The 16,109-nt window shown below is 40.6% G+C and overlaps 1 protein-coding gene across 1 annotated transcript; it reads right to left on the reverse strand.

Moving 5' to 3' along the window:
• Positions 1-512: 512 nt before the first annotated feature.
• On the reverse strand, positions 513-16,102 carry LOC137912879 (succinate--CoA ligase [ADP/GDP-forming] subunit alpha, mitochondrial). Its single transcript, XM_068757013.1, has 9 exons — positions 15,987-16,102; positions 14,888-14,988; positions 12,137-12,253; positions 11,731-11,943; positions 11,194-11,251; positions 11,004-11,087; positions 8,959-9,110; positions 4,819-5,007; positions 513-899 (listed from the first exon to the last, which is right to left on the reverse strand). The coding sequence occupies exons 1-9, from the start codon at positions 16,018-16,020 to the stop codon at positions 873-875; spliced, it is 975 nt and encodes a 324-aa protein (XP_068613114.1). The 5' UTR covers positions 16,021-16,102; the 3' UTR covers positions 513-872.
• Between the last annotated feature and the right edge of the window lie 7 nt (positions 16,103-16,109).

The following is a 16,109-nucleotide window of genomic DNA, read 5'->3' on the forward strand; positions in this document are numbered from 1 at the left end:
CAATCACAATGGGCCAAATAATATATAATTTGAGAACGTGAATTGAGCGGAATATGACGGTGACAGAAAGAGTCACTCGACCATTAATAAAATACTTGCTTCTGAACTTCTGCAGATGGAAAGCTAACCACCTAGGAAGATGCTCGGAGTCAGTTTGCCAAGCCTCTGTTTATTTATTCTGTACTGGAACGTCCTGCACTACACCCCATCTAGACATTTCATTCAATAAGGAATTAAAGCAACACAAGTTAGAAAGCTCCAGGCTCAATAGGCTTAGTTTTTTCAGCATTGTCTTTCTGTCTCGTTACTGCAAGCCATTTCTCTCCTGTGTAGCAGCTCATACAGTAGCTCATTTAAAAACAACCCAACTTCTGTATCCTTGTTCACGTTCGGATGTTATCAAAGTTTACATCGTGCTCGTTCACAAAGGCAGAAAGGCTTGTGCTATTATGAATCCAAGTGTTTGATGAATGCAAGTGGAGATGTAGAAATAACACAACAGGACAATGATATGGAGAAAGATTTTCTTATTCAGGTGGACAGCCAGAGAAATGCTTGAGCACACATTTCAGTAGAGGACCACAAAAGTTACCATGACATTCTGCTTCAGCTGTAGATAGTGTGTAGAGGAAGATGAAACATCGACGAGGCTTTCATGCTGCGTACAATTAGCTATTCAGGATATCATTAAGACACAATGTTTTTGCAAGGTAGAGACGTTCATGGCAGAAATGACAATACAAAAACTGCATGCGAGCTTTGTGTTTGAAATAATCACGGTTTATTGTAAGGACAAATCCACCTCTGGGATCAGGCTGTTCATCTCAATTTTGAGGCAAGGGGTAAAAGGTCGGAGTGTCTTCTCACACAACTTACAACATCTTCCTCTTCTCAAACTCCTGCAGAAAAAGAAAAAAAGAAGAAAGAAAATAAGACACAACATGAAATGAAGTGAGATAGACAGAAGGGAATGATTTATTCATGCAGAATTCACACGGCTCTGTTTTGATCCTGAGCACCAGATCTGCTGTTGAGGCAGGGAAACAGAAGCAGCTGGAGCTTTGGAGAGACTGTTTTTCCTGGAGAGTGCAAATCATGTAGCACTGTACATGTCACTAAGTTGCAGTTGTCAACATTAAAAACAGCTCAGTTCGTGTGATTGATAGACTACACATCTGCAATATATATATATATATATAAATGGTTTATGAAAGGTCACATTTTCAGTGTTCATCAGCACACTGTGTGACTACAAATGAGAAAGTATTACGATAACCATTATAAAAGGATGTGACCGTTTGCATAATCAATGTAATAAAAAAAACAAAAAAAAAATCACAAATGTGGGATGATAGCATGTCATTTTGAGAATTTTCTATTCCAGAGGGGGGGAGGGGGGGGGGGGAGACTTGATGCAAATGATGTTTACCAGGTCTCGAGAACACACAAGTACTTATCCATACGACCCATTCCACGGTGGCATGCGATATGCCCGAAGGTCTACTGCCACCTTGAGGTAAAAAATATGTTCATCTTTTTAAATACTTGAGTGGCAAGCCTAAGAAAAATAAAATGAATGGGAAATACGGGTGAAGCGATTGATTGGACTTTTGTGTCTCCTACTCTAGAGATTTTCTTTAGAAATAAGTGGAATAGGAGAGGAACAAGGATCACTCTTTTGGGCAAAGCTATAACAAAAAAATGAGAAGACAAAAAATAAATAAAAGACAGGATATTCAGCAAAGCAAGAGGAGGGGGGTCATCTGTGACATGCAGATGGATGCCACGACCGGGGTAACTCATGGGTAGAAGTCAGGAATCATAGAAAGCATAAGCAGCAGCATTGTTGTTTTTTAAGGGAGGGACGGGGCGGGGGGGGGACTAGCAGTCTTTTGTGACACATATTCACCATCGAAAAAGGGCGACGGAAAGCGAAAGCATGATTTGAAAGAAAATGACATTACCTGCTGGCAATGACAACAGGTTTGACACACCTGGGGTCAGATGTAGATGTCAACAACTGCAAATGCGGAGTGTGTGCTGCCTTGAACTTTGGAGTTTTGAATTTATTACACACGTAAAATAACTTCAGATGAAATACACGTGCACAGACTTCACTGTGAATATTTAGGGGAAAGGGATAATACCATCTGCTGTTTGAGTTCCAGATATTCTGTAAACACATTGAGGTTGCACAATTAATCTGCCATGCATATTCATTTCTCTGATAAGCATCAGGCAGCTTTCGATACATTGTCCTTGCACCAAAGGCACTGGAAACCCCTTGGGATATCAGTGCAAGTATTATATGCAATGTTAAATGTTAAACTCCCTTTAAACATGACCCAACAAGATATATTTTGAGCAATGAGTGAGTCTTGACTCCAGCATGAGGCCAAACAGCTTCTGCATTTTTTTTTCCTTCCTTTGCTCTCTGGGCTTGAGTTGGGATTATTTGACCAAAAAAAAAAAAAAGATGTCACGTACGTACGGTAAACGTAGCAATCAGTTTGCTTGTGTTAGTATATGATTCAATCACATCTATCCCGATTCAAAGTTGTGGGGGTGAAAGTCAAAGCAACTAAATTTGAAAAGAGAGAAAATAAATCATTCAGGCTGTTTAAGTTTATTATGGTCATGGAAGCAGATGGAATGTCCGGCAGCCTTTCATGTTTCAGTCTTTAATTATTTGCTTCATTGCTGTAACAGATACTACCTGAGAGAGAAATAAACGCTTTGCCATCAGAGAAGGAAGCGCAGGGTCTGGATTGAAAGTAACAGATTTGTTGGTACCATTGCTGCCCAACCATTCAAGCAAACCAGCCTGACTGCCCTAGGAGGAGAATGGGGGGGGGGGGGGGGACCAGGATGGGAGCAATGCTTGTCCAGCTGCTCCTGGCTAATGTCCGGCCACAGCAAAATGAAATGGACGAAAAAGGACTCAAGCTGGCCAACCCATGAAAAAGCAGAGACAGTTGTGCCCACATTTCTACAGAGATCCATCTCCATAACAACATCCCAGATCAAGCTGTTGCACAGGTGGAGCCATATTCTGAGCGAGGGGAGGCGGCCTGTGCGTTTGCATCGATGATGTTTGATGATCAAATGCAAAGTTGATGAACAACAACACAGTCCACATTTCAAACTATAATATCTTCAGCATTTTATAGTGGCCATTGTTATTATCCAAACTCAAGAGCATGGAATGTTCTCCCGGATGCAGAAAAGCACATGTAAACAAGGAGCCGTGTTCAACTGCCGCACTTCTCATTTCATTCTGAATTGAATCATCTGTTTTTATATCCAAGCATCTGTTGTCCTTGTGCAACGCAATATTGCACAAGGACAAGGTGTGTTTTAATGCCGCGCCCCATTTCAAACCAAATTAAGAGCGTCTGTATTATAATGGATAGTTTAACTCTGAGGACAAAAAGGTCATCATCAGTGTTCTATTCAATTAAGTTCCTAATTTGTATTGTAGCCTAAACGCCACAAGGTACACAATGTAACGTTCACTCGATGACTAATGTACTTGCAGCTTCACGCTCCTTGTTAGGAATGAAAACAAACAGCCGTTTGGACCATGATGAAATGAAGGAACACGCAGGCTGGACAGGGAGGTCATTAGCTTAGCTTATTATGTTGCTACCAGAAACCACCCAACTGTATCTTCATGTATAATTGAAGAATTCAAATTAAACATGATGACACACGTATTGACTTTTCTTTTTGCAGATGCAGGTCTTCACCACTCCTGTCGAGGCTCAGTCACAGCAGAAATGCTCTGAACCTCCTGGAGCAGCAGAACCTGGGGGTGTCCATCATTCCATCCCCAGAGAACTATGTCTGCTTACATTTATGAATCTGATCATGGTGGTCAGTGTCCTTAACAGAGATGGATGGACACAAGCCCAGCAAAACGAGCAACCCTGTTGCACACGTTTCATCGTGGCATGCGGTGAATATGAATTAAAGTTCGAGGTAGGAGGAGGGTACGTAAATCTCTATTCTCAAGCAGTTGTGCCGGCAGCGCTAATTAAATCACATGAAAGATGAAAAATGGTTGTAATACATGCGCTCACTTTTTACACGTCTTGTTAAAGGTGCTTTCCTAGAGATACTGTAAAATTCAAATCAAAAGGGCAGAGGTGCGAACTCCGCCACTGTCAACAAGCGTTTATTAAATTCCGCCTTAATGCTTTTCTCTCCAGCACATTTTAAGTTCAGCCTTAACTTGTACTCCAGCTATTTCCATTCCTAGAAAGCCCTGGAACTGCTCGGAGAAGACAGATGGTGCTCCAAGTTAACAGTAGCATAAGATATTGTGTGTGAAGACAAAAAGTAGCATTATAGCATTCATATTTTTACAAACATTATACTGCCATTACTCCTAATTAGTTATGCTGAAAGTCTGCTTATTCATCTCTATCTCGTTGTTGGCAACTGTTTTTCAGCAGTCTTTAACAGATGAGATGATCTGGATACTACTCTACAACTCTAATCTCTGATGAAGACACGTGTGTCCTTAATCAGTTTACAATTCTAAAAGTGCAAAAAAAAAAAAAAAAAAAGATTTTGTATTTTGGCATTTCCGATGGAGATGAAGACAGACAACAATCAAGTCAGAAATAGATGATGACTGGATGGGCCAACACAAGCATAAAATAGTTGAGACTGCTTTCATAGTGAGTGATGTTCATATTAAAATCAAGGCTTGATTCAAGTGTTAAAAGGAAACACGCTCATAAGGCAGAATGGCCCCTCTTAAGTGTCGTAATATTGTCTCCAATAATATGTTGTTGGAACAAAAGGACTCGCCTTGAAAATGGTGCTGCCAAGCTGAGCTGGGGACATGCTGACAACAGCTCCAGCTGATTGGAGGGCTGCAATCTTCTCTTTGGCGCCACCCTTCCCTCCAGCGATGATGGCACCGGCGTGGCCCATCCTACGGCCGGGTGGAGCAGTTAGCCCCGCAATGAAGGACACCACTGGCTTTGAATTAGAACCCTGATTGTAGGAGAGGGAGAGACAAACCAACGTTGGCGCAAAATGGAGGTAAAACATGGACGGGAAAGGAGAAGAAGCTCGAGGGGAGACGGCGCATGAGAGTGCGGATAGCAAAGTGACAATGTGGATCAACAGTCGGAAAGAAGCGAGCAAAACAAGGGAGGGGAAATTGAAATGAGAGAATTAGTATTTAGCACCCGCATTTTATTCATTCATTAGAAATGTAACACCCCGTGTCCTCCCATTACAGAACCCCCCATGGAAACAGGCTTGTCTAAGCAGCCATCTTCATCTCAGCCTGCAATATTAAAACAAAGGGTCAATCAAGCCATTTAATTGCATGGGTTGCTGTATGACCAGATAGGGGGCTCGGGCTCCTGCCATTTTATATTATCTCATTCCTGAGACGGTAATTAGTCATGCAGTCACTGATTAGCTCAGCGTCTGTGAGCTGCGTGCTCATTGATGGATGTTCCATTCAACAGTTCGGACCATTTTCCAAGGTGACCAGAGCTAATAATTCATCTTCAGCAACAACATCACAGCCACTGTCTGCACAGCTAAGGCTTCGCACTTAACATAATTGTAGAAGACACACACAGAGACACACACATGCACAAAAAGGCTACCGTTTCAGCAACAATCTCATAAATTCAGACCCCACCCCAGATGGAGCAAAATGGAAGTCATTCGAAGAAAAGAAAAAAAAAAGAAGAAGATGACTTTCAATAATTAAGACTAGCAAGATGTATATCAGCTGGGGAAATGAGGACTTTGGCTAGAAATGCACCGCTAATGAGACATAAACACTTGCACAGTTAGCAAGGAAATGAAGAGAGGGACCATCACTTTTAAGTGCTCAGAGTATGTTGCAGGCATCTGTTCTGGGCTTTGAAAGATTTTTGCAAGTACAAAACAAATTAGCAACGAACCTCGCTCGTTATTCAGAAGTCAAATCGCATCTTGAACAAACAAACCATCCCTCTTGTGAACCAAGTGTTAAACCTGCCTCAAACGAAAGTGCTTTAATTACTCTATTAATCCCTGCCTCTCTGGATACCAAGCACTTGCATTCCATACCGGAGTCGTACAGTCGTCCACCTCGTCACAATCTTTTAGCTTCAACTGTTACCGGGTTCAGACGCATTACCTTAATTATGAGGCCGATAAGGTAGCTGGCTCTGCGTGTGCCAACCTGACAGCGGCGTTTTGTTCCGTGAACACAGAGCGGCAGGCTTGCATGGCGGGGAAATAAATTCACAAGCTTAAAAAACCAAACCGAGACACTTTAACGCCCCAGCAAACATAACAGGTAAGCATGAATAAATCTGATGCGTCCACATACACATGGAGCTCACCGACACCCCCCTACCCTTGGTCTACAGCCTGCAGTTGTTGTCAGTGCTGCTTCCACAGACTTACAAGGGGTTTAAGTTCAGCGGAGACAGACTTGTCCGAAATAGGAAAAGAAAAAATCAGTAAATCTCTACGGGAGCTTAGGCTCCGAATACTCCACCCTACTTGATATGCATGAAGCAAATTGTAATACGGTTATTCTGCGTGAAGCCTATTTCTGACTTCAGAATCTCAGGTGATGGCAGGCAGCCCTTTGATACAGGTGACTTTTAAGACCATATTATGTTAGCAGACGCTGATGAAGACTGAACCTTGAAATATGCTCTGCATCATAAAATCTGACAGCAGAAGCAACGTGGAAAGCAAAATGTTGTTTTCTTAAGTTACACAGAATTAAGGCACCAATAGACAAACAGTCGGCTGTAAATCAGCTCTAACACGGATACTGAAACGCAAAGCTTCCAAACCTTTAATATCCCAGTTTCTCATAAAGGCTTAGCATATTTAATATTATTGGACACAAATGCACCAGAACACAGTTTTGGTGTTCATTGTGAGCGAAACTGTAAAGTTGATATTAATTTATATCAGGCTATGAGTGATGGCATCGAGCATAAAACAGTTTTATGTCCCGATTTGGTTTATTGCTGTGGCGAGTTCATCTCATCGTCATCACGTGGCCAGGGCTCAACGTAACACGGTGTCACGATACCATGGACTTACTACCATCCTTATGTTTGTCCTATTTATTTTTGAAAGGTTATTGTATTTTGCCCAAAACAAGCATCGTGTAAATGATTTTCACTTCTGCTTTTCCACTTCGCGGGTCACGGGGGTTGCTGGAGCCGATCCCAGCTTGTCATGGGCGAGCAACTGACTGAGATCAGCGTGTCACCACAGAAAGCAAGAAGTTTGGTTTTTTTAATTAACATTTCTGACTGAACAGTATGCGAGATCTGCTCTGTAGGGTAGGGGGGGGGGGGGGAACACTGCCGACATTTGTTCTCTAAATGCAGGAAATGGTTTTCCACCAAGTCGAAGAAATGAATAAGCTTACTGACTTCCTTACCCAAGTTCAAGCCTACAAAATCCATACATAAGTAATGTACTGAATTTTTGGATTTTACAACCGGCCAAAGTGCTACATAAAAGCACAACTACTGGGAATCATCGTCTTGATAAATTAGAAGAGCTGTGACATTGCAGCAGAAACAATAAATCACTGGCTTGCCAATTTTTTGTCGCTTTGGCTGAGCTAACGTGCTGCTCTTCTTGTACCTTTTACATTAACAGAAAATTTACACATCGGCGTTGCCCTAGGTTAATCTGTTAGTGGTGTGAACTGAAACGTATTGAAATTAATTTAACTCCAAGGTTAAAAAAAAATATATATAATCTTTCTGCAGACTTGATCCAAACTTATCGTATTCTGCTTGATGTGCGACACAAATGACTTCCCACAGAGGCTCTGCAGCTCACTCCTACGCCCCGCTGGGTCCCCCCCCCCCCCATACAAGTGCTTCATTTAGACTATTCATTGCCGTCAACACTTGGGTGATAGGCTGGCTGGGGGTGGTGAGAGAAGTCATTTTCCTGAGATGCCAGTGGGAGATTTGCATGCATTACAGCAGCTGTGAGTAAATCATGTCAATTTCTCATCTCAACAACATCATAAGCATGTACACACACACTAAGAAAAAAAACAGCACACACACACTCACACACGGCTTCCCATAGCTGGCCAAACAGCTGACAACTCATTCAAGTCCAGCCAGATAGCTTAGAATGCCAAGCTGAATATGATAAAGTAACAGTTGTGATCATCAAGTCGTAATTTACTATGCGTTTACATTTAACAACCAATCACCTCCTGCCTCAAAGCAACATGCTGTGGAACCTCGGTTCTCGAACACAATGCGTTCCGTAATACTCAGTTAAAAATAGCTCTGATCAGTTGGGAATATGTGTGGTTTTAAATATCTAGTAATGTTTATTTCAATAGCAGCGTGAAAATGAACCACAGAGAAAAAATAAAATAAAAATGTGCCCTGAAACGTTGGACAAAACGTTTCGCCATGCTTTCAGACAACCCCAGCTGGTTAAGCCCCCCACCCACCCACCCACCCCTCACCGGCTAGTTAGTCCATATCCTCACAGAAAGATTAAAAGCCATCTGCAAGGAGCAAAATGCCAAGTACAAGCCTGCTGAAGTTAAAAATGTCAATTACAACTTCGGAGCAACTTGGCTACATGAGCCAATCTTCACCCGCTGCTCTTTATCACATATGGGCATCAGAAAAGGGTCACTGCTCATCATCGCCGCAGAGTTCTAGAACATGCCCTTTGAATCATCCCTTCATCCCAGCTGTCACTCTTTGTATTATACAATTGACACAGACAACCAAGAGCGAAAGCCCGAGGCTGTGACAAAAAAGGAGCTAAACTTTCACAGACTTTCAACTTCTGAGAGATTTCAAGGGCATAACAAAGAGCCAATTTGAGAAAGGGTGGTACACACTCATATCCGCAGAGGGGTAGCAGCAATATCAAAAGAGTGGCGTAAAACAATGGGTGTTCAGTGCGTTATTTTCTTACAGAGTTGTTTTGTTTGAGGTACTCTGCCGCATTCTCCTCGGCATTCCCACCAATTTCTCCAATAAGGATGATGCCATCCGTCTTGGGATCTTGCAGGAACACCTCTAGACAGTCAATGAAGTTTGTACCGTTGAATGGATCCCCGCCAATACCTAAAAAAGATCATTGCTGTGAGCATTTGAGAATCATATTGACTGTTGTCATGGAATAAGAAGAAGCTTTGCTTGATATTGTGCGATATCTTTTTCAATCCAGCACTCAAATACTTTGTCTCATCTATTTTTGTGTAAACCAATTACATGTTTTTTGTTTTTATATTTTAACTACATTTTCAATTTTTTTTTGTCAATAAAGTTGTTCCATGTTCATGTAAAAACACAGCTTTAACACGATAAAGCGAGGAAGCAGGCCTGAACACTCCCCAGAACCACTGTAGATGATCAACTCTTACTTACACACATAACAGACAAAAATGTTAGATTGTTAATGTTGTTGCGGTCTGCTTTATAAAAGAAAACATATCGTGAATACTTTTCATGTAATATTATTCAACTTTATCTCATCTCAATCTCGCGCGATGTCTCGTCTCGTGGTATTTGTGTCTCGTCCCACCCCTACCATCCAGTCCTTTGATAAAGACTTCCTGGTTGCAGATAAGTTGCCTGAAAGGAAACCGTTTGTAAAATAGTTACATAATTATATTGCCGGTTTTGCCCGTGGTATCGTTACAGCATGTCAGGAGTGAGTGAAGTAATTAAAGCGGACGAATAAATATATGAATGTATTTGTTCACAGAAAATTACAGCTTCAAGCTGTGTTGATAATTCAAAAGAGATGTCAGTAAATTAGAGAAAAATAGTGCAGGAGAAAAGTGAAGTAATAACAGAATAAGCACATCAAGGGATTTTCCACATATCCACTAAAAAAAACCAAAAACGAGCCGGTCGTGTTCGCTTGTAATTCATATAGAGATGAGAAATAAGAGGAAGCTAAAAAGCTTTTATTAAAATCGATAACTTATTAATGGCTAAAGATGTTAAAAATATATTCATGTCATACATTAAAACATGGTCTTTCCATTAAAACCTCGATGTTTTAAAGCAGTAATATATTGCAGAAGCTCACTCTTACATTTTGGTGCACCAAAAAGAACACTGATGTTCTGGAGACGAAGGGCACTTTCCTCAAGAAATTAATTGTAAGGAAAAAGAGTTGAAAGCAAAGTTTCCGTCTTTCCCCGTCGTAGCCACTCGATTGTTCTGTTCAATCCCACGAGAGGAACTGTCTCAGGTACGTTCATCACTGGGTAAGTGCTTTCTCAATACAAAGTGCGAGCGCTATTCTCAGAAAACATCACCGCCTTTCATTGCAAAGTGAACTTAGATCACCTTCCTATGTCTCGTCAGTCCAGTAAGATGTTAATGCGAGTCTTGTAAAGGTGAACATCCTTAAAGCTAAATGAAACTCAAAAGCTCTCCCATTTCAAAGACTGCCTTCTTTTCCGAGGGCCCACCCTGCGCCACGATCTACCGGTTTTTGCGTGGTGGAGACGTTTAGATTTGTCTTCCCATACCGGCATTACGGACACCCCTCGGCAGCTGAGAGGTGAGAGGGAAGCATCTCAATTTCTTTTGATAGGATACAGAAAAATAAAGAAGTTCTCCGGTTGTAAAATAGCTTTAATTAAAACAAATTGTAGTTCTACTTATTATTACAACTTCTGCAACCATAACACTACAGCTTTTATTATAATGACTTTATGACTAATCAACAGATAAACTTCAGCTCCAAGTGTTGCCATGCAACAGGCATAGCATGTGAACGAGGAGCAAGGACAGCAAGAGCTGCTGAAATTCTCTATAGACTAGATCGTCCCACTTCACAGCACTCAACGCAGCCTGGCGCTACTTTCAGGGGACGAGGCTCCTGAAGTTGGACACAGCTATATTTTCTATGACTGTCTGTAAAGTGTCTTCAATGATTTCTTCAATTGACTCACGAATAGAATATTATAAAAGGAACAAGACAGACCGATGGGAACTCACCAATGCAGAGCGACTGTCCCAAGCCGACTTGTGTAGTTTGGTGCACGGCTTCGTAGGTAAGGGTCCCCGATCTAGACACAATGCCTTGAGAGCAAAAAGGGGAAATATAATATTATTCCTTCTGAAAAGTCCATGTTTAGCAATTCAAAAAAAAAGTATTTGATTTCACAGATTAATTAGTGAAGCTCACCAATTCGTCCATTTTTGTGAATGTGGCCTGGCATGATCCCAATCTTGCATTCTCCAGGCTGAAAAAAAGAAAAAAAGATCAAAATATTTTGTAAAGTAAAATTTGCATCCATATTACTGGACAGATTGTCTCCAGTTTAACATGTTTTTAAGCGTATATAAGTTCGTCTCCATAGCAGACGGTCATTTATTTAACTTTGTCCTATGCCAAAAGCAAAGAGGAAAAAATAAAGATTTACTCACTTCACACATTTTATTTGTCACAAAAGAAATGTTGCTTTATTACAACTGATGGCAATATTAAAAATTCTAACTTTATTCTTAGCAATATTCTTTTTTAATGTTCTGCAAGTATTTAGCTGACTTACATTCAGACCTGAAAAAGCTAACAGAATATCATTATTCATTAAGAATGGATTGCGCCTGGAACCTTGAGAGGGTGTTTGTACTTGCAGCTCACTCTCTAGAGCCAAATGGTCTGTGCGAGCACGTGGGTGTATATGTGCAAGAGAGAGAGATAGTGTGTGCGTGAACTTACATTGATGACTCCTGGGCAATTGGGGCCTATTAGGCGGGTGGTGCTTTGGCGCAGGAGCTTATGTTTGACTCTCACCATGTCCTGCTGGGGGATGCCCTCGGTGATGCACACCACCAGAGGCATCTCCGCATCGATGGCCTCAATGATGGCCGATGCTGCAAATGGAGGAGGTACATAAATCACCGTGGCATCTGCCCCTGTGCCCTCCTTTGCCTGGAGTGAGAAATGAAGGTATTGATTGTGTATTACAAATGGAGATTCTACAGTTATGAAATAGTGCCACCTAATGTTCAGTTGAAAACCATGTGGAAAAACCTTCAAACGGTCCTTCATGGGATATTAGCAGCAGATGCATGTCACACATTTGCCAGTAAATTTAACAGATTTTAAAACTGGTCATACATACCTCCTTCACTGAATTGAAGACGGGCAGGCCAAGATGAGTCTTTCCGCCCTTACCGGGGGATACACCGCCAACTAACTTGGAGCCATAGTCAAGAGACTGCTGGCTATGAAATGTTCCCTACAAAGCAAACGAGATCCGTATGAATACGAGCATCATGAAACGCAGTGCAGCCACTTCTGGAGGATCATCAACGCGATAGCATTGCAGACAGGGAGGAGGGAACATGTACCGGCATGCTGCCATGCAGGATTAATCGTTTGTTCTGAGCAGAGGCAAGGATACAAAATTGAATCAGGATTCTCCAAGTATTTGGACATGGTCTTATCAGGTAATTAATGAAGCAAGGCTAGTTTAATGTCAAATTTTTTTATTTTTTTAAAGCACCTCTTGAATATTCTTTTTATATCATCCAGCACTGCTTAAAAGATTATCTGCCCAGAAAGACTGTTTACATGTTATTTGAACTCATAGGTCACTTATTCCTGAAATTCATTTGCTCCAATCCAAAATGAGGTTTCATCATTTCACATGAGAGTTTTGCTCACCTAATGTCATCGTTTTCTTCACAATTCACAATATCACATAGATAAGGAATAGTTTGGTATGGGCGAGCTGCATACATAAAACACAAACTATAGCTTCAGCTTTAAATGTTGTTACTGACCAGAAATGACAAATCTTGCATAAATAAATTTAAGAATTTGAATATTTCAATCAATGTCAGATTCAATGAGGAGCTAAAACAAGCTGATGCACAACATACACTATATGAGATATATATATATATATATATATATCCATTTGTAGGGAGTGTGATAAAATGATGGTTTTCAAATCTTAAAAACAATATAAAAAAAGTCAATTTAGGCATTAACACATGTAGGAAAAGAGACACTGTTGGTAATCTCACATGACTCCAACATTATTACTTTGTTTTCATAGCGTTCTGTTTGGTACACATTCAGCCACCAAGCTTCATTTGAAATAGAAAAAAAAAAAAGAGAGAGCAGCAATAACACTAAAGGGAGTGGAACGTGGGAGGTGAAATCATCAGTGATCTTCGGTTGCATCTTCCAAGAAAATGTGATTCAAACTCGTTTCAAGTTTCAACTGACTTTTCGCTTGAACAGAGGCCATCAGTCTGCAGGCAGTTTATTACAAACGAACGACCTTGATGTAAACTTGTAACTAGCTTGTTGAGAGGAATCAAACTGTCCATGAGTATTTTTTCTTTAATCCAGAATTGTAATGTGCTTCTTCACCTTGCTAACTTCGCTAATTTCTTTTTTGCCAGTGATTATTATTATTGAAAGTGTTGGGGATAATAAATTTGAAAAATTGCTTGCTTATCAAGGCAAAAAGACACCACTCTGTGCACTCAATAGCCCCTGCTTCATTTCTCATCCCTTTCTAATTACCTAGAGTGTTCACTGGAACTATATTTAACAACCTTTTATTATGTTGAAGAGAAAGCGGAGAAAAATGAAATGTGCGCAAGGACAAAGCAGGGGTATATATATATTGTCGAAGTCTTCATTTCTGGCTTATTGAACATGATTGCCCAAATTTTTTATTCTCCTTGACTAGACAGGGTTCCAAATGAATCACCAGAAGTTTTTCATGCCATCTAAAAATAACAGGATGAAATAAAAAGTTGCCAGACAAATATTATGACTGAGTAAATGTAGAAATAATTAAATTCTACTGCATGAACCGTATCTACGTGAAGGGGAGATAAGGGTGCCTGAGCAAAACAATTATCATCGGGGAAACGCATCCAAAATAATTCCCTCTAAACAGGAGAACTTTAACGGTTTCTAGGTCCACACAAAACGAACATTATACGCTGCACCCTGAACGTATTTGAAACACATTCTCTAATGGCATAGTGGGTAGCATTACCTTAGCCTCCAATATGACAGGAGGGATTCTGGGAGTTAAGATGCATTAGAATTTTCCTTTCGACGACCACATAACACAAGCGTCCGTATTTCTGTCACCCATGTAACATTACAACAATAAGGCACAGCAAACCTCTCAAAAATACGCAGTCAGTTACTCGAGTAATTTGCTCCAAGCTAAATTAATGCAATGTCAAGAGGCTGACTTTAATGTCCTGTAAAAAAAAAAAACATTTTTCCTCAAACCCCTCATGAACGACTTGGACAAATACAGCGACTAATTTATATCAGTGTCCACTGACTGGAGGATACGCATTGCATGCAGCATTTACACAGATCATTAACTAAACTTGAGTGAGTAATTTAATTCTGGATGTATCCATTGTGCAGTAATTATATAAATGGTACTTGCATATACATCCATTACAATCAGAATGATCGTTAGTCATTATCCATAAGAACAAAATTACGACGGAGTATTAGGGACACAAATATTTTTTTTTAACACATTACAAGATTAAAGTCGTACTATTACGACTTTTATAACATAAAACAATTTATGATATCCATCACCACCTAAAACTGGTGCCAATTATGGCACCAATTAAATCGTTCCACCTTTAGACAATTCATTCATGCCTCCGCCGCGATCATACGGCACACAGTTGGTGAATCGCTCCGCATGCGTCATCTGCTTTGGAGCAGCAGTGCTCGGCCTGCCGTCTTCGTGTTGGAGGAATCTCGTGTTTTCAAAATTAACATAATTTTTTTTCCCCAGCCCTACGTACGAATAATAATAATAATAATAATAATAATAAAGTGTTTATGGTAATACGTTGTCAGTACAAACCTGCTTTCCTGTGAAACCTTGGCAAATGACCTTTGTGTCTTTGTTGATGTAGAGGTTATTTCTTGTCCCGGTATAACAGTGCCTGACTCCACTCTGCTGCACTAAATTGAACAAGACAGAGGGAAACAAACATTTACTCGTGCAAGAAAAATAAATCTACAGTTTAAAATTTCACTTTAGTTCTTAAACATAAAAACGACTTAATAAAAGACCAAACACTTGCAGACTTGTATTTTTTTAAATGCCAATCTGATTTTTCTCCATTAACAGATGAACGAATACCCTAACCGAACGCTGATACCTGCACCTTCAACTGGAGGCCATCCTTCAGTGCCTTAGTCTCCCTTAAGTTAATTACTCTCATTTATTCAAATAGCAAATCCCTATATCAAAATAGAGCTGGTTCAACTCTGCAAAGGAAAGGCATAAACAAAGGCCACCTTCAATCTTGCAGAGCAGTAGTGATAAAAGTCTTGGCATCATCCAAAGATTTGACAAAATAACAGGTTGTAATGCGATACAAGACGGGCTCCTTAATGCTTTGACCTTTGGTCCTCCGAACATAACAAGTCTAAGACAAGTTAGCAAAGCCAATGTACAAAGTTCAGTTGCCTATTTCGGACAAATGTGCTGACAAAGTGACAACTTCTAAACTACTGTTAAATCGCAACATCGATCGTGCCACCTAGTCCGGTCGAATGGCCACATCCACTTTGACTTCAGATCATGCTCTGGATCTCAGAATACCGAGTGACCACTTATCCGAAATGAAACGTGAGCTGCTCCACGAAAACAACGTCGAGCAAGCGAAAAAGACAGTAACGAAGGAAGGTGACACATTAACATTTGTCGGGTGACTGGCAGGGGATTATTCGCATATTTCTGCGCAAAGCTGACAAGTTGTCATTGAGTTATAAAAACACAAACTAGTGCAAAGCTAAAGAAGCTAACGAGCTCGGAAGCTAACTGCCAACCAGCCAAGAGGAGATTTGCTAACCAGGCTGTGATTGAGCTAAAAGACAACACAGAATAAACAACCATGCCCCCTTTTGTAGCCACTAAACTGTCAAACTAAATACGTATTTACTAGAATACTTACAAAGCAGCCTGGCAAACAACCTGCTACGAGACATCTTCGGTCATTCGCCAATGACACTTGAACCAGAGGGCCTGCCACACATTTTATAGTTGACTACTAATATCCTTATGAAATATATAGCCT

The sequence above is a fragment of the Brachionichthys hirsutus genome, unplaced genomic scaffold, assembly GCF_040956055.1.
Source record: "Brachionichthys hirsutus isolate HB-005 unplaced genomic scaffold, CSIRO-AGI_Bhir_v1 contig_248, whole genome shotgun sequence".
NCBI classification, from domain to species: Eukaryota; Metazoa; Chordata; class Actinopteri; order Lophiiformes; family Brachionichthyidae; genus Brachionichthys; species Brachionichthys hirsutus.

Coding starts and splice junctions, on each gene's coding strand:
- LOC137912879 (XM_068757013.1), bottom strand. CDS start 16,020: ATGTCTCGTAGCAGGTTGTTTGCCAGGCTGCTTT. Junction 12,254..14,887: donor AAGGTTTCACAGGAAAGCAG/GTTTGTACTGAC, acceptor TTTGCTTTGTAG/GGAACATTTCATAGCCAGCA. Junction 11,088..11,193: donor TCACAAAAATGGACGAATTG/GTGAGCTTCACT, acceptor TTTGCTCTCAAG/GCATTGTGTCTAGATCGGGG.